Raw genomic sequence first — 20,889 nt, 5'->3', positions numbered from 1 at the left:
GTGGGTGCCTCTGCTCGCAGCTGCGACTCAGCGGTGCAATGCCGATTTTGAGTTTCTGGGGGATGAGGTGGACGGGGCGCTGGTAGAAAAACAGATCAAACCGCTGGTGAAGCTGGCATTGGACATACGACGGCCCTTGTCCGCCCTGCACTTGTTCCAATGCACGAGAGTATACAGATGATATGGGCGTCTTTTGAGCCCCCCCTTCCCAAATTGCGGCGCGGCACAACGCAGTTAATTAGCAGAGGGAGAATTAGGCAGCCGTATTTCTCGAACGGGATCCACCACCAGCCGGGGCGCCGGCCGCATCCGTCCAGGGACGGCCGCCCTCATTGGCCGTCCCTCCTCGCCATGGCCAACAGCTCTTTTCGCATCATGACATTTCCGCAGCATAGAGGCTGGAAATGACGGGTGATTATATGCCAAGACACGATCGTGCATCGAGGGCGTTGCGCTCCAGTAGGGACTGGCCTTGGGGTAAGGGAGAAACATGCAGCTGGGTGTCTCACTTTTTGTGCACTACCGGTACGCGCGAGGAACACCCTCGTCTTCCAAGCGCTCACCTTATCGGCACACCAACTCGCTGCCACGCTACACTTGACAGCTCAAATACAAGGGCCATGTAAAACTTCAACGATAGAAACAGCAAAAAAGTAGAGATTGCCACATCGGGCAAAAGTAATTGGACACTGTGGGAATTGAACCCACGACCTTTCACAGATGGCGCATCTCTGCTCGATGAAGAGACAGAAGATGATGCGAAGCGAAAATCATACCCCTAGACCAAGCGCCCGTTGTTGATGACATAATTGGTTTGCAGGACATTCATCAATGGTTCAGTGCAAGCGGATCCACTGTACGCTACTCCGTACTATTGCGAGGTGTCTTGCTGAGAGGCTCATTCATGCCTGCAAACTGAACTCGCTGTAGACAATGAGATTTGAGTCCATGTGTGGTAACTTTGAGGCTATATTTATATCGCTACCTCCTGTCTGTCGTTCACTCAAGAATGCATGCAGCATGTATCCTGCTGAACAACGGTTTTCTCTCCTTTTTTTTTTCTTCGTTTTGATTATTGTCTCAGATCACTTTTCATATTGAAATTGTTATAAGTTGGAATTACTTTGGATTCCATCACCCGTGAATGGGTATCCTAATGCTATTCATACAAGGTCATTACGCATTCCCGTTCCTTTACGTCTGCACATCGCTCGTCAAGTTCTCGTACACGGTCCGGCCGGTGGCCTCGGTCTGCCTGGGGCCGGCGTCGCGGCCGGCCTTGGTCTGGCTCTGCAGGAACCCCTGCTCGGCGACGCGGCCGGGGTCGTTCTCGCTGCCGGGCTGCGCGTTGAACGCCGCCTGGATGCCGTCTTTTGTGTCCTTGGCGTCGAAACCCTCCTGGATGTTCTTGCCGTGGGGGCCCGCCGGGTCGCGGATGTACTGGTTGTTCACATATGTCGGCGCTGCGCCGGCTTGACCGGGGATCGATGAGGCGCCAGAGCCGGGAGCAGAGCCGCCGGCGGTTCTGCGGGAAGAAGAGGTGCCTGAGGGAGCGTTGTTGGCGAACTCGCCGCCGCCGCGGGCGGACTCGGCTGCGAGGGAGTCTGAGGGCACGGGGCCGGTGGCCTCGTTTCTGGTGGGAGCTGCGGAGCCGGGCTCGAACTGGGCTTGTTAGTATATGTTATCCGGGATACTGGAAGCAAAAAGGAAAGTGCGATTCAGGAACATACCTTGGTGCCGGCGCTGGGGGCCTTGCGGTCGGTAGTGTTGTTGAACTGGGCAGACATTTTGATTGGTTGTTGTTTTGGAGTCGTGTGGTTTTGTGGTTTTTGGGTATAAAAAAAGTCGTCGAACAGGTTAAAGCTGTCTTTTGTTGGAGTGTCGAGTATAAATTGAATTGTTCTGCTATTCATCGTTCTCGAAAGGTTCGACGGCCGCCATATAAATCCCATCTCGGCGCATGACATCATGTCGACCTGTTCTTACATCAACCCCAAGCCGGAGATAAATCTCCAGGCGCAGATGACGAACCCACTGTGGGATGACTTCAGCTCTCCACATTATCGCCTTCTCAATTATGGCACGCCACTGGATGAGCGCCGTATTACATCACTCCCACCCTTTCTCGTCTCCGATTCGAGCACATCGAGATGTTGAAACATGGCGGTTTGGGCGGGTTTTGCCATCTAGAACATTCAGCGGGAGGGCGATCTCAGCATGGCGCGGCCGATCGGTGCTCACCGAGAGCTCACCGAGATGTGGGGATGGTGAACGGGCCGGCTCATGGTTGATATTGAGCTGCGATGACGACGATGGACTCGAGCTGAGGGGAATTTTCTTGATGTCTGGCATGTTTTAGACTCTCGCTCCGTTGAGAACGTCACCCTTCTCCAGTTCAAGGAGGGGGCTTTACTTCTCTTTTCAGTTCAGTCCGGATTTGAGTGAATAATTCTCATATCACTACCTAGATAATCTGAACATACCGAGATAGCTGAAGCCCATACGATGCGGATGACTAATTTGGATGGAACCCTTCATTGTGTTTACTGCTAGACGCAGAATTTGTTGTTGAGGTCGCCGTGTATCGCCTGGTAGCATTTGGGTCCGTGGCCAGGTAATTAGGTCCCGTTCGTCTCAATTCCTGTCTGGCTTGCAACCAAACAACTACCAATTAGTCGACATCTAACATGCTGACAAAGAAACATAAGCTAGACTATTTATCTTTACTGTTTACATGATTGGACTCTGCTCTTTCTGGAGGAGCTTTACAAGAAAGGCTCTATACTTGAGCTTTATTGCCGTCATTATCTTAAGCTCGATCGGATCCCAAACACGAGAGAGCCAGGTAAACAAGAATCCAGAGCAGGAGAAGCGCACTAACAGGTAGCGCAATAGCCCAGTAAACGAAAAACAACCGCTCTCCAGCAGCATAGTCTCCACCCATGGAGAAGATGGCGGAGACGATGGAAAACGGGACGGCAACTGTCGCAATCTTGGTCAGTTGCGCTCCGCTCCGTGCTTGGAGACTGGAATCTTTCGCTTGTTGATGGGATTGAAATGAATGTTGCAATTCGGTCCTCTTTGAAAAGCTTTCCAAGACGCTCCGAACAGTGTTTTCGACCGCTTGCAGTCTGTCTTCAATGACACCCCACCGTCTGCTTTCCAAGGTTGTCTGCATTTGAGGTTGGGACTCGGCGGGTGTGTTGGATGGTTTGGCCACATCAGAATGCTCAAATATATCTTGGTCCTCCACGTCTGTAGTAAGAAAGCAATGCTTGAGCTCTCGGAGCGATTGCCTCAGTTCTAGAACGAGTCGCAGGCCAGAAGACATATTCATGTAGTGAAGCTCGTCAAGATTCATGATATCCCTCAGCTCCTCGATACCTTTGACGAATTCATCGCTAGCCCAAACCTCTTCTTTAAGACGCCAGGCCGTTAGACCGGACACATATAAGCGATGTATCGAGTTGTCCCAGCTTGCGAATATCAAATTTCGAAGAATGATAGTCGCATCAAAAGGGTCGACGCATCGTTTTATGGCGTCTCCATTGACACTGTAAGCCGTTTCGAGTGCGTCGTAGAACACGCAATTATTCAATTGTCCTGGAACTCGCACGCCTGGACTGGAGGGGACGGCTTGGAAGGCGCTGGGGATGTCTAGATCCTCATCACTCAACATGCTGGTCCTTGTAGGGGATTCGCGTACATTCTGCCCCTGTCCTTTTCGTAAATGAAAACGAGTGTTCCGCGGATCAACGAGGATAAGAACTGTAGTAAAACACTGGTCAGCGCCGCTCCATCCGTCCTGGAACAGGAAGCTCCTACGTACCGGTCCAGCCATTATGATGCTTATGGCCCCAAAACGAAACAAGATTACTGAACGTGAAGATTGGAACTCCGGGCTGGAACTTCGTTGCCAAGCGCTCGAATGAACCAGCTTCGAACCAGCAGTACTGTGCCTTCGGTATCGGCCCTGAGTTGGCGCGCACCTGTGGAACCGGCAATTTCCAATAGGTCGAGCGACCTCGCTGGTTAAACATGCCATCCAACGGCCTCATACAGAAACGTTCGTCGCTGTGAGCAAGCCAGAACTCGGGGGGTATGTTCAGTTCGACGCCCACTAACTCCGCAAACCGTGGGTCCACGTCCTCCATTATAATCAGTCTGTGGAATGGCGCATCAGGGGTATCCTTTCGCAACTGATCGAGCTGGTAGTAACAGTCTCTCAATTTATCGGGAGTGTAGGTGTAAGTGCATGATTCGGTGCGGTCTTCTAGGACCCGCATAAAAGCTCTGGGCTCCTCGTGTCGATAAATATCGACTCGCCACGGGTCTCTCCTTCCCGTTTTCTCAAACTCGAGATCTTTTTCAGATATCTGAATAATTCTAGAGTGATATCTTGATGTCTCTTCAAACATTCTCCGGTTATTCCCCCAGTAGGATTCATGAGCTGTCGATATGTCAGTATGCAGACTATGAGATGGAGATGAGAACTTGCATTGTGGTAGGAACGGCGAGGTCATGTTCGTCGTCTATCGTTGTTTGATCGTCAGTAACTATTTTTTCAAATCAACAGCTTGCCAGTCCGGAAGTAGGACTTATTTATAATATATTCTCTACATAATGAATGGTATTGTATGGCTACCGGTATACGAACACATCCTGTGGGTGTGGAGATGGCATTGTGGAAAACGCGAATGTTGCGAATGACGGCAGATTAGCTCACACAACCCCAGTAAAGGAGAAGCGGAAAAAGGAATACTTAATCATCATGGATGCATTCTTATTGGACCCGACGTATTCTGGAGCTGCTATTTGTTTGTATCCGGGAAACCATCCGGTCTTGCCTCAGACGTTTTCACAGCGGAGAATCAAGGCAATGCCGTGCTACATGTTGTGCAGCAATAGTACCGGCCTGCAAGTCTTAGCTTAAGTGGTCTGTTGCATGTTATCCAACTTTTCTACCACGAACCGCCGATAAGACCTGGGTCGCCCTTGTAGTCTGCCTGCACCTGATATTACAGAAAAAGAAATGAACGTCAGTGCTTGCCTTTTGGCCAGAATAGATTCTCCGACAGCTAGGAAAAAACAAGCCAAAAGGTGCGGTTTTTCAATCATTTAGTTCCAATGAATTTGAATAATGCTTTTGCCGGCTTGATTGGATCAACATGAAGTTGGCTAGACAACCTCAAAGTCTTTGAAATGCACTAATGGCCATCCGTTTCGACCCCTCGTTTGCCAATCTTTTCCCACCAAGAGCTTTGTACAGATATTTACATGCGACAAGACTTTCCCGAGCACTTAGATCTCTTTCCTTGGAAGTGATCTCCTCATTAGATACACATGCCGCCAATGAAGTCACTATTTCAGGTATCAGGCTGCCTCAGAAAACCATCGCCATCCCACTTCGTATCCCCCAATGTGTTTATCCAGACCCGTCAACGTTTTCGTGAAACATTTTACCAGATATTCTGTAGATGAAGCCCAAGCAATTACACTGACGTCCTGGGTATTTCCTGGAATTGCGAAATTCGATGAACAGGAGATAGCATTATTTCAATGTGTTTGCTATTAATGTAAACTTTTAGACGGCTCTAGTGCGAAAAGTACAAAAAATGAGGTAGGTTGGGTCTCTGGCACACAACAAAGGGTTGGCTGTAAACTGCTATCAAAATGTTCATTAAATGCTTTTGGGGAGCAAGACAGTCCTCACGACATGTCCAAGATTCAGCACAATGCAGATATTCGAGACGTTTTCCTGTAAATTGTATTGAGAAGAAATCTTGTTCTGCAGGAAACCGATGCAGCCGAAGCACATGCGCCCACAAAACGAGCAGAAGAAGCGAAAATAAACTGAACTGTATTCCACCAAGGGTATCTATGAATCGAAATAATGGCTAGCCAATGCACATCCCACCAGGAACGCGGCCCTGGAATTGCTTAAACCCACGCGGCACGGCCATCACATGCGGCTAAAACTCCCTTGGCCTACAGCCAAAGCAAACCCAGGCCAGGAGCGCCGCTCCTGACCTCGCCATCGCCAACCGTTTAGCACTTGGCGCCAGAGCCGGAGGGGATGTTGGAGCACTCGCTGGAGGTCTTGCCGCCGGTGACGGAAACGCCAGACCACTTCCAGTTGGAGCAGGCGCCCTTGGCGCACAGGACGTACACGTTGGTGCCCTTGGAGGCGACGGTGCCCTTGACGTTCTTGACGGTGACGTCGGTGATGGGGATGCCGGCGGTGGGCTTGCCGGTGGGGCTGCCGTTCTCGTAGTCCTGCTGGATGACGATGCCCTTCTTGTTGATGCTCTTGAGGGTGATGTTCTCGAACGTGATGCCCTGGACCTTGCCGGTCTTGTTGGCGATGGTCTTGATGCGGATGCCGTTGTCGGCCTTCTCGATGGTGGAGTCGCGGATGACAACGTCCTGGACGGTGTTGGAGGTGCGGCCGCCGACGGAGCCGATGGACAGGCCGTGGGAGCCGTAGCAGTAGCCGTTCTCGAAGGTGATCTTGGTGCCGGAGTTGATGGCCAGGCAGTCGTCCTGGTTGTAGACCTTGGCGCCGGAGATGGTCACGTCAGTGGACTGGCCGACGTCGAAAGCGTCGGTGTTGTGGCCGCCCTTGGAGTCGCCATCCTTGTTGTCGAACAGGATGTTGATCCTGCGAAAGAGTATTCATCAGCATTGCGATTCCTGGTGTTAGAGCAGGAGCGTGGCGGCAACTTACATCTTGAGGCCGGTGACGCTGTTGATGCTGAAGCCGTGGGCGGGGGTGTTCTTGACGTTGAGGCCCTGGATGGTGCCGTCGTTGATCTTGACCTTGAAGAACTTGGGCTTCTTCTTGCCGCCGTTGCCTCCCTTGCCGTCCCACCAGCGCTCGCCCTGGCAGCTGATGGAGTTGCCGGAGGCACCGGTGACGGTGATCTTCTTGCCGCCGATGGCGATGAGGGGGCCCTCCCACTCCTTGTAGCCGAAGGTGGTGGTTCCCTTGAAGGTGACTTTGGTGCCGTCCTTCAGGCCGGTGAGGTCGAGGGTCTCGCCGGCGGGGACCTTGATGCCGTTGAGGACGATGTCAGTGCAGCTCGTCTTCTTGGACATGGCCGTCTTGGCGTCGGTGAAGGTGCACGAGGCGCGGGTGTCGAGCTCGGCGGGGGCGGCGGCGGCCAGGGCGCTGAAGCCCGCAATGATGGGGAGGAACTTCATTGTTTCGGTTGGTTATGTGATCAACACGTGGAATACGTCAAGTATGTACAGAGATATCGAATGAGAGACTGAAGTCGGTGTTAAGAAAAAAAAGGAGCGTGTGTAAAGAGTGAACGAAAGTGAACGTGAGAAACCACAATGGAGTACTGAAAACGAAGAGAAGAGGATGGGCAGAAAATACGGCACTTATATACGGTCTTGCCCCTTTCACCCTCTTGTTATGAGTTCATACCAGAGCTGGCGGCTCCCATCGGATAGTCGGCATCATGGCTGCCCACCTCCCCGGTCTCCCGGAGGAGCCTATGATTTCGAAATCACCTTTAATCTATCCCGGCACCCGGGGCCTCTCCCGGAAGAGAAGGCCGCTCCACTTTCGTTTGATGGTTCACGCTCCAAATTCCGCGCGCGCTAGGAGGAGTGGGGGGCATGTGTTGGGACGAAGCGTGACGATGGGATCATGCCAGGTCGTCGGGATGGCAGGGCTGAGCGACACACCAGAACCGGTGTAAGCGGGCTCACCAAGAGTGACGCCGAGAGCCAATTTCTCCCAAGCTTTTGCAGACCTCCGATGGAGTGGCCTTACCTGCCCAAGACGCGTGGCGGCTGCGAAAAACTGCCACTTCAGGTAGTTCCCAATCTCACTGGCATCTTGGCTTTATCTTGGCTTTGGCGTAAGCTGCCGATCCATCCGATCGTGGGCACGTCCGGACCCAGAAGTCAAGGCTGTTTCTCCACCAGTTGTTGCGGCTCACCCTGTGTAAAAGGAGGAATTCCACATAAAGGCTCCATCTTTGATAAATGCATTTGTCGAGGTGCAGCGACACGCAGAATCTGTAAATTTGCCCAATGTCCTGCTTTGAAATGCCGGCCCTGTGTCTTCGGACCGAGTCCATGGCAACGGGTGGGTGTCTGCAGCCTTCTTCAAAGGTTTCCAGGACGCGGCCCAAACCTCCGTCGTCCCGTTAAAGATTTTTGATGAACTCTCGCCAGAGAGAGACAGCCTCACCTAAAGTGGCATGATTAACCTTAAAGCCCTAAATTCCCCCCTAATTGCAAGTGGGACGCTAAGCATCCGACGAGCCGGCTGCCTTGTGGGGAAAGAGGCTCTTCTTTAACCGGAATTTGACCGGCTTGCTCGCGGTGGAGAGCGAGGCTCAAGGGGGCGAGCATGCCGGTTTCTCACACTCATTTCCTCTGCGCCGTTATCCAAGTGGCAGATATCATTGTGGTCAAGTCTGAGCGAAAAAGGGGAACGTTCAAAGAAAATCGGAACTCTCGCCCCCAAAAACTTGGACGGTGAATAAAGCCCGTCATGCGGTGGGACGCTCGATGGGTCTTTTGGTTTCGATTTGCCTGCCTACCTGTCTCTAGCGCCGGAGGCTGCTGATTCATGGAGGAGCTAACGCTGGCTCTAACCGACTCGAGCAGGTTCGGACATCTCACGGCGCAATTTCACCGGCAAACAAAAACCGTCTTGGTAGGCCAAGCAGAAGCTTACATCCCAAGTCTAGCCACGAAGGTCAACATACATGAAACTGCCGGTCCTTGGACACTTTAAAACTGTCTCCGCATTACGCTAGAAGAATAAGAAAATACGAAAGTTGGTTCGGTGCCGCCCTTTTTTTCTGCTCGGGCGGGCGGCGGTGGTGGGTACACCCTACAGATGGCTCCGGAGCTCGTCCTCGGTCCACTTCCACAACTCTTCCCTCTTGGTCTCGTCTTCGCTCAACTTTGTCCCCTTTCCAGTGACGCCGACGGGAAAGTAGAAAGTCCCGCTCTTGACGTCCGGGCTGAAAGATGCCCAGAGCTGGTTCAGCGCGCCCTTCTGGGGACTGACGGCCACGAGCTTGGTGCCAAGGTAGACAATCGTCCCGATAATGAAGTTTGTGTTGCCGATGATGGAGTCCACAAGGTTGGTCTCGACGACGCCTGGGTGAAGGCTGACGATTTTGAGCTCCGGATGCCGCTCGGCAAGGGCGGCGGCATAGTGGATATTGGCCACTTTGGAGATACCATACCGATAGCGACTCGAGATATCGGCCATGTTCGTTTTCAACTTTTCAAACTGGTAGGTGTCTTTTGGGGCCCAGCCTGAGGCGCCCGATGAGAGGAAGACGACCCTCACATCCGGGTTCTCCGCCGCCGTCCGCTTTAGAGTTGGCAGCAGGAGCTGTGTGAATAGCGCGTGGCCCATGTGGTTCGTTCCAAACTGGATCTCGTAGCCCTCCTTCGTCAGGCCCTCGGGCGTCGCCATGATTCCAGCATTGTTGATGAGGATGTCAAGACGGGAAGACGACTCATTGAACTGCTTTGCCGCCGCCTTGACGCTCTCAAACGACGAGAGATCCAGAGGAAGGTAAGAAATAGGCGCGACGCTGGTTCCCTCCTTTTTGAGAGTCTCGATGGCCGCCTCCCCCTTTTCCTTGGAGCGGCCCGCCAGGTAGATGTGCTCGGGTTTGTGCTTGGCAATCTGGCGGATCGTCTCAAGGCCGAGACCGGCGTTCCCACCAGTGACGAGAATGACCTTCCCCGTGAGGTCCGGAATATCAGAGTCGGGCTTGAAGTTGTACCCGCCCATCAAGAATGCTGTTGCCATCTTGTCTGTGGATGCTCAGCTGAAGCACTAATGTGAGTTTGCGAGATTAGTTGGCCTGCACAGTGGTGAAAGGAGTTACCCCGATCATTGTCAAATGCGCAATGCGCAGGCACGTGGCTCTTTATAAGCCGTTTCTTAAAGTTTTGACGTTTCAAACATGGCGTCCGACCGTCCCGAAGCTGGGCATCTGTTCGTCAACGATGTCGGTCGCAGAGTGGTATTTGCGGTTTCAGCGCCTAGGATTCCCCGCAATGACCGATGGTTTACACTTCAATAGCGTTTGGTTGATTATATCCGGTCTGTCATATAGTTGAACTACTGCCCTAGTTCTTTTCGAGAGTCGCGGCAATGGAATGTCACCAGAAAGACGCCAGTCAAAGTAAATATCGACCTAGACCCAAAGCTAGAATGATGCGATGAAGGTAGACTGCCGTGCATCACCTGCACGCGGGGGATGGAAATTCTAAATGTTTCTCCCCCAAGCTTAGATACAGCAAGCTAAACATGTAGTTGGGAAGGTAAATGTCTGATCGCACTCTGTCTCCTCGACCTACATGTTGCGGGGCATTTCTTGGCGCTAGCATTGACCTCTCTTCATGATTTCGGAGCTTGGAGGTAAACAAGATGGTTCTGGCACTCTCGGAATTGCTGATCAAGTGAATGTACATGAGTGAGCTGTCACATACGAGGCACTCCGTTTTGGTCATCGATAACAGTGCCGTGATTTTCCTTGAAAACGGGGAGTGGGAAGATTTTTCGTGACCAGACGACGTGAGTCTGATCATTGTACGGAGTCTAAATATATACCTTGGGAAATGAGGGATCTTTTTGAACAAACAAAAAGGACATTTACAGATGAATTATGTTAAACTGTATTTGTAATTAACCCAATCCCAGCTTTCATACGGAAATGTTGCTGATTTAAACGTCCAGTCGTGCATATGTGCACTTAAATTGTTCTAGGACAGTTCGTGAGTTCTTGAGACGAATATTTAGATTAAATCCCGGGTCGAGATCATATTAACCACACCGCTCTATGCCGGCTCCCGCCATTCGGTCTAGCTACTTTTTCCATCAACTTCATCAACATCCTCCTGACTTCTTAGCTGCCTGAGCCCGGTGTATCTCCAATTGGAGATATAAGCCTCAAATGCCTGTTCCCCGTGCTTCCCGTTAGACGTTGCGTAAACGCCAACCGCAACACCTAAATATCTGTTAGCTTTCCGACCACTAAAATGATAGAGACATAGTAAGACTCACCAGAGTAGTATGGAACCAACTCGGTGCCCCTGCAATGGCCGAAGACTCTCAGCTCCGACTGTCCCCCAGGGACAACCACTCCAGCCGAGAACGCAAAGTGCGTGCTGTTGACTGCCTCGATCTGAAGAGAAATCTTTTGACCAGCCCAGCCTTCAGGGAGCGGGAATATCTCGTTCGGAGGGTTCTCTGTTGCGCGGTAAGGCGTTTCCGAGATACCGCGGAAACGCAAATGGGGTCGAAGATCCTCACTTCCCTCGGGCTTGAGCATCACAATACCCAGGTCAAAATGCTGAGCCTGATCCTGGATGATCGAGACGCCGACCTCCATCTCCTCCTTTGTCAGAGACTTTGCCCAGTCCACATCAACGCGGAATTGGAACAACGAGTGGGCCATTCGCCGCCCAACGAAGGTCTGGCCGCGGCCTAGCGCGAAGTCTGCGTCAAACGCAGTGAGGTTGAGAACAGATGACTTGAGTGCCAGCGTATTCCAGTGGCCGGGGGGCGACACGGCATAGTTTCTCGCCTTTGGCAAGCGCCAGTGGATAAAATGAATCGGCAGCTTGCTTCCGGGCGGGAAGTTGATCACATCATCTGCGTCGCTGAGTTGACCCTCTCCCTCTTCAGGGATGGCCTCTGGTGGGAGGGGCCAGCCAGACACGTCGCCAGTGACTGGAGTGAACACCGGGAACTCGCCTTCCTCCCAGGTCACAGGGGTGAGAACAGTCTCACGTCCCATGGGCAAGTTTCCAAAGTACGCGCCGGGGTCTTCGCCGTAGTTACCACCAGCGCGAACTGCCAGTGCAACAGCCCACCACTGACCGGTGGCATCTTGGAAGAGGTCGGCGTGCCCGACAGCCTGGAAGTAGGAACTCGTATCGTTTGCCGATGTGAGGAGCGGATTTGCGGGTGCAGGTTCGTAAGGGCCCTGTAGGCTCCGCGATCGAGCCATTGTTACCATGTGATTCTCGCGAGTCCCTCCTTCGGCAAGAAGAAGATAGTACCACCCATCTCGCTTCCAAATGTGAGGTGCTTCAGGTGACCGTCCACCAGTACCGTTCCAGGGCATAATGATTTCTCCAATTTCACCAGTTTCTAGGTCAAGTGGCGCATGCATGATGCCGGGGTAGTACGCTGCTGTATGCGCGCCTGACACGTACGTCTTCCCGTCATCGTCCCAGAATGGCGACGGGTCAAAGCCTGGGAAGCTAAAGTGAACGGGGTCGGACCAGGCTTCTGAGCTGTAAGGGTCCGCTGAGGTGAGCACGAAGTTGTCCCAACGGCTGTCGTTGGTTCTTGGGAGCTGTTGATTCACGAGAGTGCAGAGCAGGTAGAAGGTGCCCTGGTGAAATCGTAGCGTTGGCGCGTAAATCCCACTGGTCGCCTTGGGCAAGAAGGCCAAACCAGGGAGCTGGTCTGCGCGACCGAAAGCGTTGGATACATGCTTCCAGTGAACCAGGTCTCGACTGGCGTGAATCGGTAGACCAGGAAAGGCCAGGAAGCTCGACGTCGCACAGAAGAACGTGTTGTTGAGTTCCGGAACAAAGACACAACTTGGATCTGGGTTAAACCCACTGATGATGGGATTTTGAAACGTTGAGTTTTGTGCCTGGCCAACTCCGAAGAGGGCAAAGACCGAAACCAGAAATCCGGTTCTCATCATGAAAAGCCTGGGCTACGGCTCGTTGAGGGTCGCTGGTCCATTCTATTAGACCAACCCCGCGAAAAGCTCCAGGCTAGGGTTTGAATGCTTTAAAGCATCTCAAGATACTGGTACCCCGCGCCGCCCCGCAGTGCCCATGGAAAACCTGCATCAGTCTGGACATCCGTGTCCACAAGCTGGATGCTGTTCGCAACCATCGGAGGCCGGACGCAAGATCACGGACTAGTGTACGGCGCTTTTCCGAGGGACCGGCGCTGCGGGTGGCCCTGGTCGGAGGCATCTGCTTTTAGCCTGAATCCCCATCTACCGATCTTGTCCAGTTTGGCTGCCCCCAAAATGCGGGGGAGATGCAAGATCATCAGGGCCAACGTCCGAAAGTTGGAGGCATGACGCATTTCCGTCTGCTCGGTAGTAATAGGAGCGAGGTAGTAACTGGAGTTGATGTTACGTGCATATCCGTTCCTGCTATCATCTCACCTTGTGATGGTTGCATTGCTCGGGACGCCCCTCTCTTTCTCCAGGTCATATGCAGAGCTTTTCCTTTTGCACCTGCCAGATGACGCGTGAGCTCTTGGCATTCTTGACTGAATCTATTTGCTTCGAAAAAGAGAAGGAAAGAAGAAAGATACAATCTCCCACGGCAATTTTATGCCTTTTCACCTTGCTTGAAAGCTTCTCTGCATTGCTTCAGACCCTTTCGCTGTTTGCCCTGCTCATCGAAGTTCTCCTCGCTCAACCAAGCCTCCAGACCAGCCTTGATAACCTGCCACTCCTCGTCGGTGATGCTGAACCAGGCCGTATCTCTACGTCTTCCCTTGATGACCATGTGTTTTCTGCACAATATTAATTGACATTCACCACTTTACTCTACTGCCCGCCAATGTCTTACCTGAATATGCCCTCATACACATATCCCAGCCGCTCCGCAGCAGCCAAGCTTGGCTTGTTGAGATGGTTAGCCTTCCACTCAAGCCTAAAGTTACCCAAGTCCTCGAAAGCGTGCTTCATGAGGAGGTACTGAGCCTCGGTTGCTGCTCGAGTCTGCTTGAGCTGCTCGCTGAAGATAATGCATCCGATTTCGATGCGCCTGTGGCTCGGCACAATCGAAAGGTACGACATGACGCCTACCGGCTCGGATGATGGATCCGACGCGGGGCCTGAGAGGACGGCGAAGTACAACGGGTCCTCTGAGGTGCTCCACTGGTTGATTGCATCTTCGCATTGCTCGTACTTGAGAAACGGCTCGTTGAACAAGTAGGCCCAGCGATGGGCATTCTCCTCGCGACCGAGGTGCTTGAAGATAGCCTGCGAATGCGAAGGCTGGAGCGGAACGAGCGACGTGTACCGCCCATGGAGCGGGGTGCGCGACGGGGCCGTTGCTGGACCGGAAGGGACTGCAGGGCCAACGGGAGGATCCATCACTGTGGTTTGTATACGGTGTAAAGGACGTGAAAACTTGGTGCAAATTTCTTACAATTGATAAATCCTTGATTGAGCGTAGAGTTAAGTATTGAAAGAGGTCGATGATTGCGCGATGACTCAGTCGGAGGATAACGGACAAGCGCACATTCCTTCGAAGCACGACAGATAATGACAGGTGGGGCGGGGTTGCCGGTTCGGCGATGAGCCCGAAGGGCCCGTGTCGTGCTTCCGACCTCCGTCCCGTTTATGCTGGTTCGGCAACAGATCCGAACTCCAAGGCGATGCAGTTCATGACGGAAGAGAACTCCGTTGCGCCATACGGTTCGTCGTGAACTAGTCACACTATTTTGATGTATCGAGCTTGTAGTCGAATCATTTGGCTTTTCACGACACGATGGATGGAGCCATCTGTTCAGAAATTGCCCTGCTCTAATCTGCCGATATAGCATAGTATTAGAGTTGACGAAAAAAATAAAACCAATTTTAAGGGGGACGAGTGCGAGATGCCTGACTACGCAAGCCACACTTACATGTAGTCACAATATCTATGTTTGCAGGCCTCGAAGGGTATCGAAGTTTAGTTACGTCTTGCTACACAATAATGTATCGTCATACGCCCATCTACATAGCCTGATGCAAAAATGGTGATGCGCAGCCTTCCCCTGTTGGGGGGGATGCATTTCTTTATTGACCAGCTGGGTGTGCAGCGACACTAGCTCTGCATGAGCTTTGCTGCAGATGCAGGCCTGCCTGCCTTTAGTCCTACCATATAAGCGCCCGGTGAAGCTTGTTATCCTTCTCGGGCGCATTTTTTCGCAATGAGACTGTTCTGGTGCGGACGGCCTGCCATGAATTCATGTTTTGGTCCTTGGAGAAGAATACCTGTGAATGGGCCCTCTCGGCGGAGTCGTTTCCATATGCAAACCTTTCTGTCTCACCGGACTCTGGGCTGGTAGCTCTATCTTCGCGCCCAAACACCATTGAGCTGTGGTCATTGGCGACCGGAAAACTATACCGAGACTTGGCCCATAGAGTCAAGACTCTAGACCTCATCTTAGGAATCTCCCCAGATGGCGGCTTTCTTGCGGCCTGCACAGGAACACAAATTTGGGTCTGGTCAATACCCCTCATTCGCCAGTCGCAACTGAATGATTCGCGTAGTCCGCCAGCAACGCTCGAGAACCATGGTGCCATCTCGTGCGCTCTGTTGGTAGACACACAAATCATAGTTTCAAGCCATGAGGATGCCCAGCCGAGATTGTGGTCATCAGCAGACACGGAACGCCCCGTCCAGGTCTTCAAGCCGCTTATCGACGTGCATAACCAAATCGTCCCCCGATTGTGTTATCCACAGGCCTCACCCAACAAGCAGTATTTGGCGTGTATGAATCTTTGGGATTATAGTAATATTTTACTATGGAACCGCGACAAAGCCAAAATACATGCTTCCAGAGTCTCGTTGCCAGATAGTCGGAAATGGCAGCTTACCTTCTCTGCCGATTCGACCTGCCTGGTGGTTAGTTCCTCTATCGCCGTTTACATGATAGTGCTTAGGCCATTCAAAAAGCTTAGAATCCACAGGTCCTTTGATCACTGCTGCGCCCCTCATTGTATGCTAATGAATCGGGACTTTGTGATCTCTGCGGTATCAGGCCAAAGTGGAAAGCTGAGGATCTCCTCGACAGAAACCGACAGCTTTGTCGATACATATGTAGATAGCTCGAGACGCAAGATAATACTTTTAGCAGTCTCACCCAACTCGGAATGGATAGCCTCGGCAACCTCTGATTCGGTCGCGATATCAAGATGGTCGGCTGGAGCCTGCACCCTTTGCCACACCCTGCACGACAACCAGGGAAACATTAGCTCCTTGGCCTTCTCTTCCGACTCGGCAAAGTTGGCATGCGCAGGTTTGGATGGCATCGTATACATTTGGTCACCTGTAACTGGAAACATCTTGGGGATCATGAAAGCAGAGCCGTTGATACACACGCTTTCCTTTTGTTCAGACGACAGGTTTCTCCTCACAAACAGAGGGAGAATAAGACTAGGAGATACACTTGTGTCTCCATACTCTGTGATCCCAGGGAGACCGGCGGCGGATTGTGATGGACTTGTTGCTGGGGCCGAAGAAGCCCAATGGCATGGATACGGCTTCGATTCCTCTGGTAATTGGATCACCTGGAACAGACGTAAACTGCTCTTCCTCTCCGGGGACCTGTGCCCGACATGGGCTGAAAAGCACGAGAACAGCTGTGTTGGAAACGGGTATCTTGGCTGGATCGATCGGTTTGGACGGTTACTCATCATAGGTTTTTCTCCAGATAAGATGCCGTTTGATGACAACGGGGCGTACTTGGGATAATGAGCGCCTGAGCGACATTCTGGACCATTGTCGACATGGGAACCTCATTCATACCAAAAGCACTAAAAACACTGCACACAATTTTTTTGAAGTTTTGCAACACGCAGGCGCAAGAACAATTCCGTTCTTAGAAAGGCCTGACTGATTGGTAGGCTTTACGACTATGGTATCTTACAGTGGTATCAAAGTTCATCGACAAAAGCCCAATACATACACACCATCGGGTTTCCGGGCCGCCCCGCAACGATCCTCCTCGCTTAATAACAACAACGACAACAGCAACCAGCAACATCAACAACCACAACTCGCTCCGCCTCACTTCTTATCCGCGCTGGCCGTGGTCTCGGAGTCGAGGGCCGTGGGGACCTTGCCCTCCATGACGCCGTCCGGGCCGGGCTGGAACTCCTCCTTGGCGACGGGCGGGCCGTGGAAGTTCTTGCGGGCGTAGGCAAAGTACCAGGCGATGGCAATGAAGGCGAAGCCGGCGAAGACGACGGAGGCGTAGTTCATCGACGAGGCGTCGACGGGCAGGCTGACGGGCATGCAGAAGATGATGACGGCGAAGCAGATCCAGACGATGCAGATGCAGTTGATGAGGGTGCCGAAGCGGCCGAGCGGGTAGGGCGAGTTGGCGACGGCGCGGCGGCGCTGGATGAGGTTGACGAGCACGGGGACGCCGTAGCTCGTGGACAGGCAGATGGTGGCGACGCCGGTGAAGGAGTTGAAGGCGGCGCTGGAGCCGAAGTAGATGCAGCCGAGCACGCAGTCGACGGCGGTCGACAGGCCCAGGGCCCACAGCGGCATGTCGAGCTTGTGGTTGACGCGGCTCCAGAGCTTGTAGCCGGGGATGGCGCCGTCGCGGGCGAAGGCGTAGGTGCAGCGCGAGGCGGCGGTGAGGGCGCCGATGCCGGCGAAGGCGAGGATGCCGAGGACGAGGAACAGGAGGCCGAAGCCGCCGGCGGCGGAGCCGGTGACGGTCTTGAAGAGCAGGCCGATGGGCTGGGAGTTTGCGACCTCGAGGAGCATGGTGACGTCGGGCAGCACAAAGAGGATGGGGATGAGGTAGATGACGCCGGTGACGCCGGCGGCGGCGACGGAGAGGACGATGGCGCGCGGGACCTCGCGCTCGGGGTTCTGGACCTCCTCGCACATGGAGGCGACCATGCCGTAGCCGGTGAGGGTGTATGCGGCTTCGGGGGGTTAGCTAGGGCGCCGCAAGAATTGGAGTGGGTGGGGGATTCAGAACTCGCGTACCTTGAAGCAGACCAACGAAGAAAGACCAGCCTCCGGGCCATCCACTGCCAGAGGCATCGTAGTGCGTGAAGACAAACTCGGCAGACCTCTTGGTCGGCGCCATGACCAGGATAGTGACCATGATAATCAGGACCGAGGCAGCGGTCCAGTAGATGCAAACCTATACTCTTGTCAGCAACCGCCCGCAACCCATTGTCATCTCCCACCACGCCCGCTGTCCAAAAAAACACCGTCCCCTCAAGATTCAAACCAAGCCAGAATCAAAATCACAAAAAACTCACCTTGTTAATGAGGTCCAGGTACCGCGACCCAAACGCATTGACGGCGGCGCAGAGGAGCATGACGGCCCAGAAGCACAGCACCGTCTGCCACTCGTTTGCGACAAAGTCCTCGTTGAAGATGCTGATGGCGCTGAGGATGAGCTGGGCGCCGCTGAAGTTGATGCTCAGGGTGACGGTCCAGTTGCCGACGAGCGTCAGCCAGCCGTCGACGAAGCTCACGAGGGGCGCCCAGCCGGCGGGGGCGAGCATGGCGGACCAGTAGTAGACGCCGCCGGCGGTGGGGTAGACGGCGCAGATCTCGGCCAGGGAGGCGGCGATGCAGAGCGAGATGAGGGAGACGACGACCCAGCCCCAGAGCACGGTGACGGACTGGCCGTTGGTCAGGGTGATGTACATTGTCGTGCTGAGGCCGAAGGGCACGGCCATGATGGCGAAGGAGAGGCCGAGGATGGACATCATGGACAGGTTCCGCGGCAGCTCGGCCTTGTAGCCCAGGCGCGCGAGGGCCTGGTCGGCCGAGACGCGGGGGAGGGCTTCCTCCATTGTCGGGGCTGTTTTCTTTTTTTTTCTTTTTATTGGCGCTCGGGGTCGAGTTCGAGTATATCGAAACGGAGGGGAGCCCGTGAAGATTGTATATAGATTTCGAGCGTAGCGGTTGTCGACGGCTACTTCGATGGGCGGGCGGTATGCCAAGCTTCCGTGACGTTTGGTGTAGGAGAACCCCCGGAATCGGTCAGCGGTTCAGGTATGACGTTGTTGCGATGTTTCCTCGGCTGGGGACGGTATGTTCGTACTTTTTGCGTGCGGGGGAGCGGGAGGGGGGTGGGAAGGGGTATTAAAGGAGAGCCAACTAAACAACTCTACAGAAAAAAGGGATTTGGAAAAAGCAAAGGAGCCGCGACTTGGAGAAACGCGTGTGGCATACCGGGGGGCGGGCGAGGGGGACTAAGCCATTCTTTAGTAGCTCCCCGGTGCTTGGGTTCTTGGAGGCTACCGTACGTTCGTTCATCAACTTTCTGCCAGGGTGGGTGGTTAGCTGGCATGGCCTAGTCTATCCGGCAGTCGATCGAGTCACACACACGCACACGCACGCAGGCGCATACACTGCACACATTCAAATGACACAGGAAACGCAGCAAGCTCCATCGAGCTGGGCCCCCCGTACGCCAATGCCAATGCAACGAACCAGACGAGATCGGGGTCTCAGCCCCGAGAGAGGGGAGGGGGGGTGGACGGTCTTCCGTTTGTGAGGGTGATGGCGCTAATCTCTTCCCAGGCCGCAAAAGACGTCGCCCTACTTTTTTTCCCCCACGCCCCGCAAGGAACCTGACGGAAGTGAGGAGGGAAAGTGGAAACGCCGAGATGCACAAACTTGGATCAGTGGAGTTTCTTTTTGGCGAGTTCTATCCCGCTGCCGGGGGGGAGGGGGCCCTCCCGAGCTGTTCGTGGTGGCAGTTCGTCCAGCTCTGCGCCGTTGTTGATGCTTAACCACCCTTCGTTTCCCAATTGCATGGATTAGCACTGCCCCATGTGTGTGTATATGTATGTTTTCCAACGGTTGCCCTCCCCTGTTCTGTCTGAGTTTCTGGGAGCGGACTCACGGGACATATCGTTATGCCTCTGCAAGAAGATGATGTATCTTGTGTGTACTTCGTACGCTACGTACCTTGTATCTCCGAGTCGATGCTTGATCGCCCTTTATCTATGGGGCGCTCCCTCGATGTGGCCCAATTGTGGATGATGGGGTTTTGTATAGGTAAGCCTGGAGATACAGGTGATGATTGATTGCCATGACAGGCACATCCGGGGTTTATGGGTACCGGATGGTTCGTGCGTATCAGGACTTATCACTGCCCGAGCCCGCTCCCAGGGGACATGAATCATGTTTGCCGCGGGGGAGAGCTGGCGAAAGGGCACAGCACGCCTTTGGGGGACCCGTCCGTGATGGAGCGTCGAGATTGTGATATCAGCCGACGACGACGGCAGCCGGAGCCGGATACGCCCAGAAGACAACACAAGTCGGGAACCCAAGAGTGGGAGGGCGGGGCCTGGGCGAGGGACGGGAAACAGAGGTGAAACCTTCTAGACTCTCCCTAAAAGCACAATGATTCCCAGTACCGTAGGATCGGTACAGGACAGGGTAATGGGATATGCTCATGGCAAGGCGAAGAAAAAGGCTTGTTTTTGCAGCTCGTGATGTCACATACACCCCCCCTTTTGCCCAATCCCGGCGTGCTGCAATATGCAACTGACTGCAGCAGGCATGGTCCGTAGCGTGGTCGCATTGGTCTTGTCGAAGAGAGAGATAGAAGGGGAGAGCGAGAGAATGTGTGTGTGTACCATACCGGTAGTATGCTTGTTCGTGAGTATGCGCCGCGAAAGGGTGTCATGCCATCCCAAGCATCTGCTATCTCGCCCTATCAACGCCCCCGTCCGTACCCTTCACCCGTCCCAACGCAGAACTGGCACCGGCCATCATCTTATCAGTCTGGGCCGCCGTTGTCCCCCAGTCGCTTGTACATTATCCCTTCAAGCCATGTTCGGCCAGTCCGAGCCTGAGCTACCTTTTTTATTTTCTTTCTCAATTGCGGTCGTCTCTCGTTCGATGGCTTCCTCATCCCCGGACAAACCTCTCATTATCGGTGGCCAATGGCTCCTTTCCTTCACTTTACCACCACCACCACTACCACCACCATCATGAACTCACCATGGATGGTCGCATGTCACTCACGTCAGCGCTGCAAACACATTAAGCCGAGGATAGCCCACATCTCTCCCTCCCTCCCCTCTCCTCTCCAGAATCAAAGGAGATGAGAATCAAATGACAAAAAGGACAGCGTACGGGGGT

General features: G+C 53.5%; 6 protein-coding genes across 6 annotated transcripts; all 6 read right to left on the bottom strand.

Annotated features, from left to right (window-relative positions):
• Window positions 1-1,194: 1,194 nt before the first annotated feature.
• Window positions 1,195-1,787, bottom strand: EsH8_IX_000899 (uncharacterized protein; the record flags this gene model as incomplete). Its single annotated transcript, XM_083267235.1, has 2 exons — window positions 1,195-1,662; window positions 1,731-1,787. 2 exons carry the CDS (start codon window positions 1,785-1,787, stop codon window positions 1,195-1,197), a joined length of 525 nt encoding a protein of 174 aa, XP_083130800.1.
• A 4,261-nt stretch (window positions 1,788-6,048) lies between these two features.
• EsH8_IX_000898 (glycoside hydrolase family 28 protein) lies at window positions 6,049-7,203 on the bottom strand (the record flags this gene model as incomplete). The annotated part of the gene is made up of 2 exons (XM_083267234.1): window positions 6,049-6,661; window positions 6,728-7,203. 2 exons carry the CDS (start codon window positions 7,201-7,203, stop codon window positions 6,049-6,051), a joined length of 1,089 nt encoding a protein of 362 aa, XP_083130799.1.
• Window positions 7,204-8,860: 1,657 nt separating this feature from the next.
• Window positions 8,861-9,799, bottom strand: EsH8_IX_000897 (uncharacterized protein; the record flags this gene model as incomplete). Its single annotated transcript, XM_083267233.1, has 1 exon — window positions 8,861-9,799. One exon carries the CDS (start codon window positions 9,797-9,799, stop codon window positions 8,861-8,863), a length of 939 nt encoding a protein of 312 aa, XP_083130798.1.
• A 1,058-nt stretch (window positions 9,800-10,857) lies between these two features.
• On the bottom strand, window positions 10,858-12,719 carry EsH8_IX_000896 (glycoside hydrolase family 43 protein; the record flags this gene model as incomplete). Its single annotated transcript, XM_083267232.1, has 2 exons — window positions 10,858-11,003; window positions 11,060-12,719. The coding sequence occupies 2 exons, from the start codon at window positions 12,717-12,719 to the stop codon at window positions 10,858-10,860; spliced, it is 1,806 nt and encodes a 601-aa protein (XP_083130797.1).
• Window positions 12,720-13,365: 646 nt separating this feature from the next.
• On the bottom strand, window positions 13,366-14,138 carry EsH8_IX_000895 (acyl-CoA N-acyltransferase; the record flags this gene model as incomplete). Its single annotated transcript, XM_083267231.1, has 2 exons — window positions 13,366-13,552; window positions 13,609-14,138. 2 exons carry the CDS (start codon window positions 14,136-14,138, stop codon window positions 13,366-13,368), a joined length of 717 nt encoding a protein of 238 aa, XP_083130796.1.
• Window positions 14,139-16,821: 2,683 nt separating this feature from the next.
• On the bottom strand, window positions 16,822-18,584 carry EsH8_IX_000894 (amino acid/polyamine transporter I; the record flags this gene model as incomplete). The annotated part of the gene is made up of 3 exons (XM_083267230.1): window positions 16,822-17,696; window positions 17,761-17,920; window positions 18,042-18,584. The coding sequence occupies 3 exons, from the start codon at window positions 18,582-18,584 to the stop codon at window positions 16,822-16,824; spliced, it is 1,578 nt and encodes a 525-aa protein (XP_083130795.1).
• Window positions 18,585-20,889: the final 2,305 nt, after the last annotated feature.

Source organism: Colletotrichum jinshuiense, chromosome 9 (genome assembly GCF_051148585.1).
Source record: "Colletotrichum jinshuiense chromosome 9, complete sequence".
Classification (NCBI taxonomy): domain Eukaryota; kingdom Fungi; phylum Ascomycota; class Sordariomycetes; order Glomerellales; family Glomerellaceae; genus Colletotrichum; species Colletotrichum jinshuiense.
The sequence above is the reverse complement of the archived record's forward strand: the minus strand, read 5'-3'. Positions and strand labels throughout refer to the sequence as shown.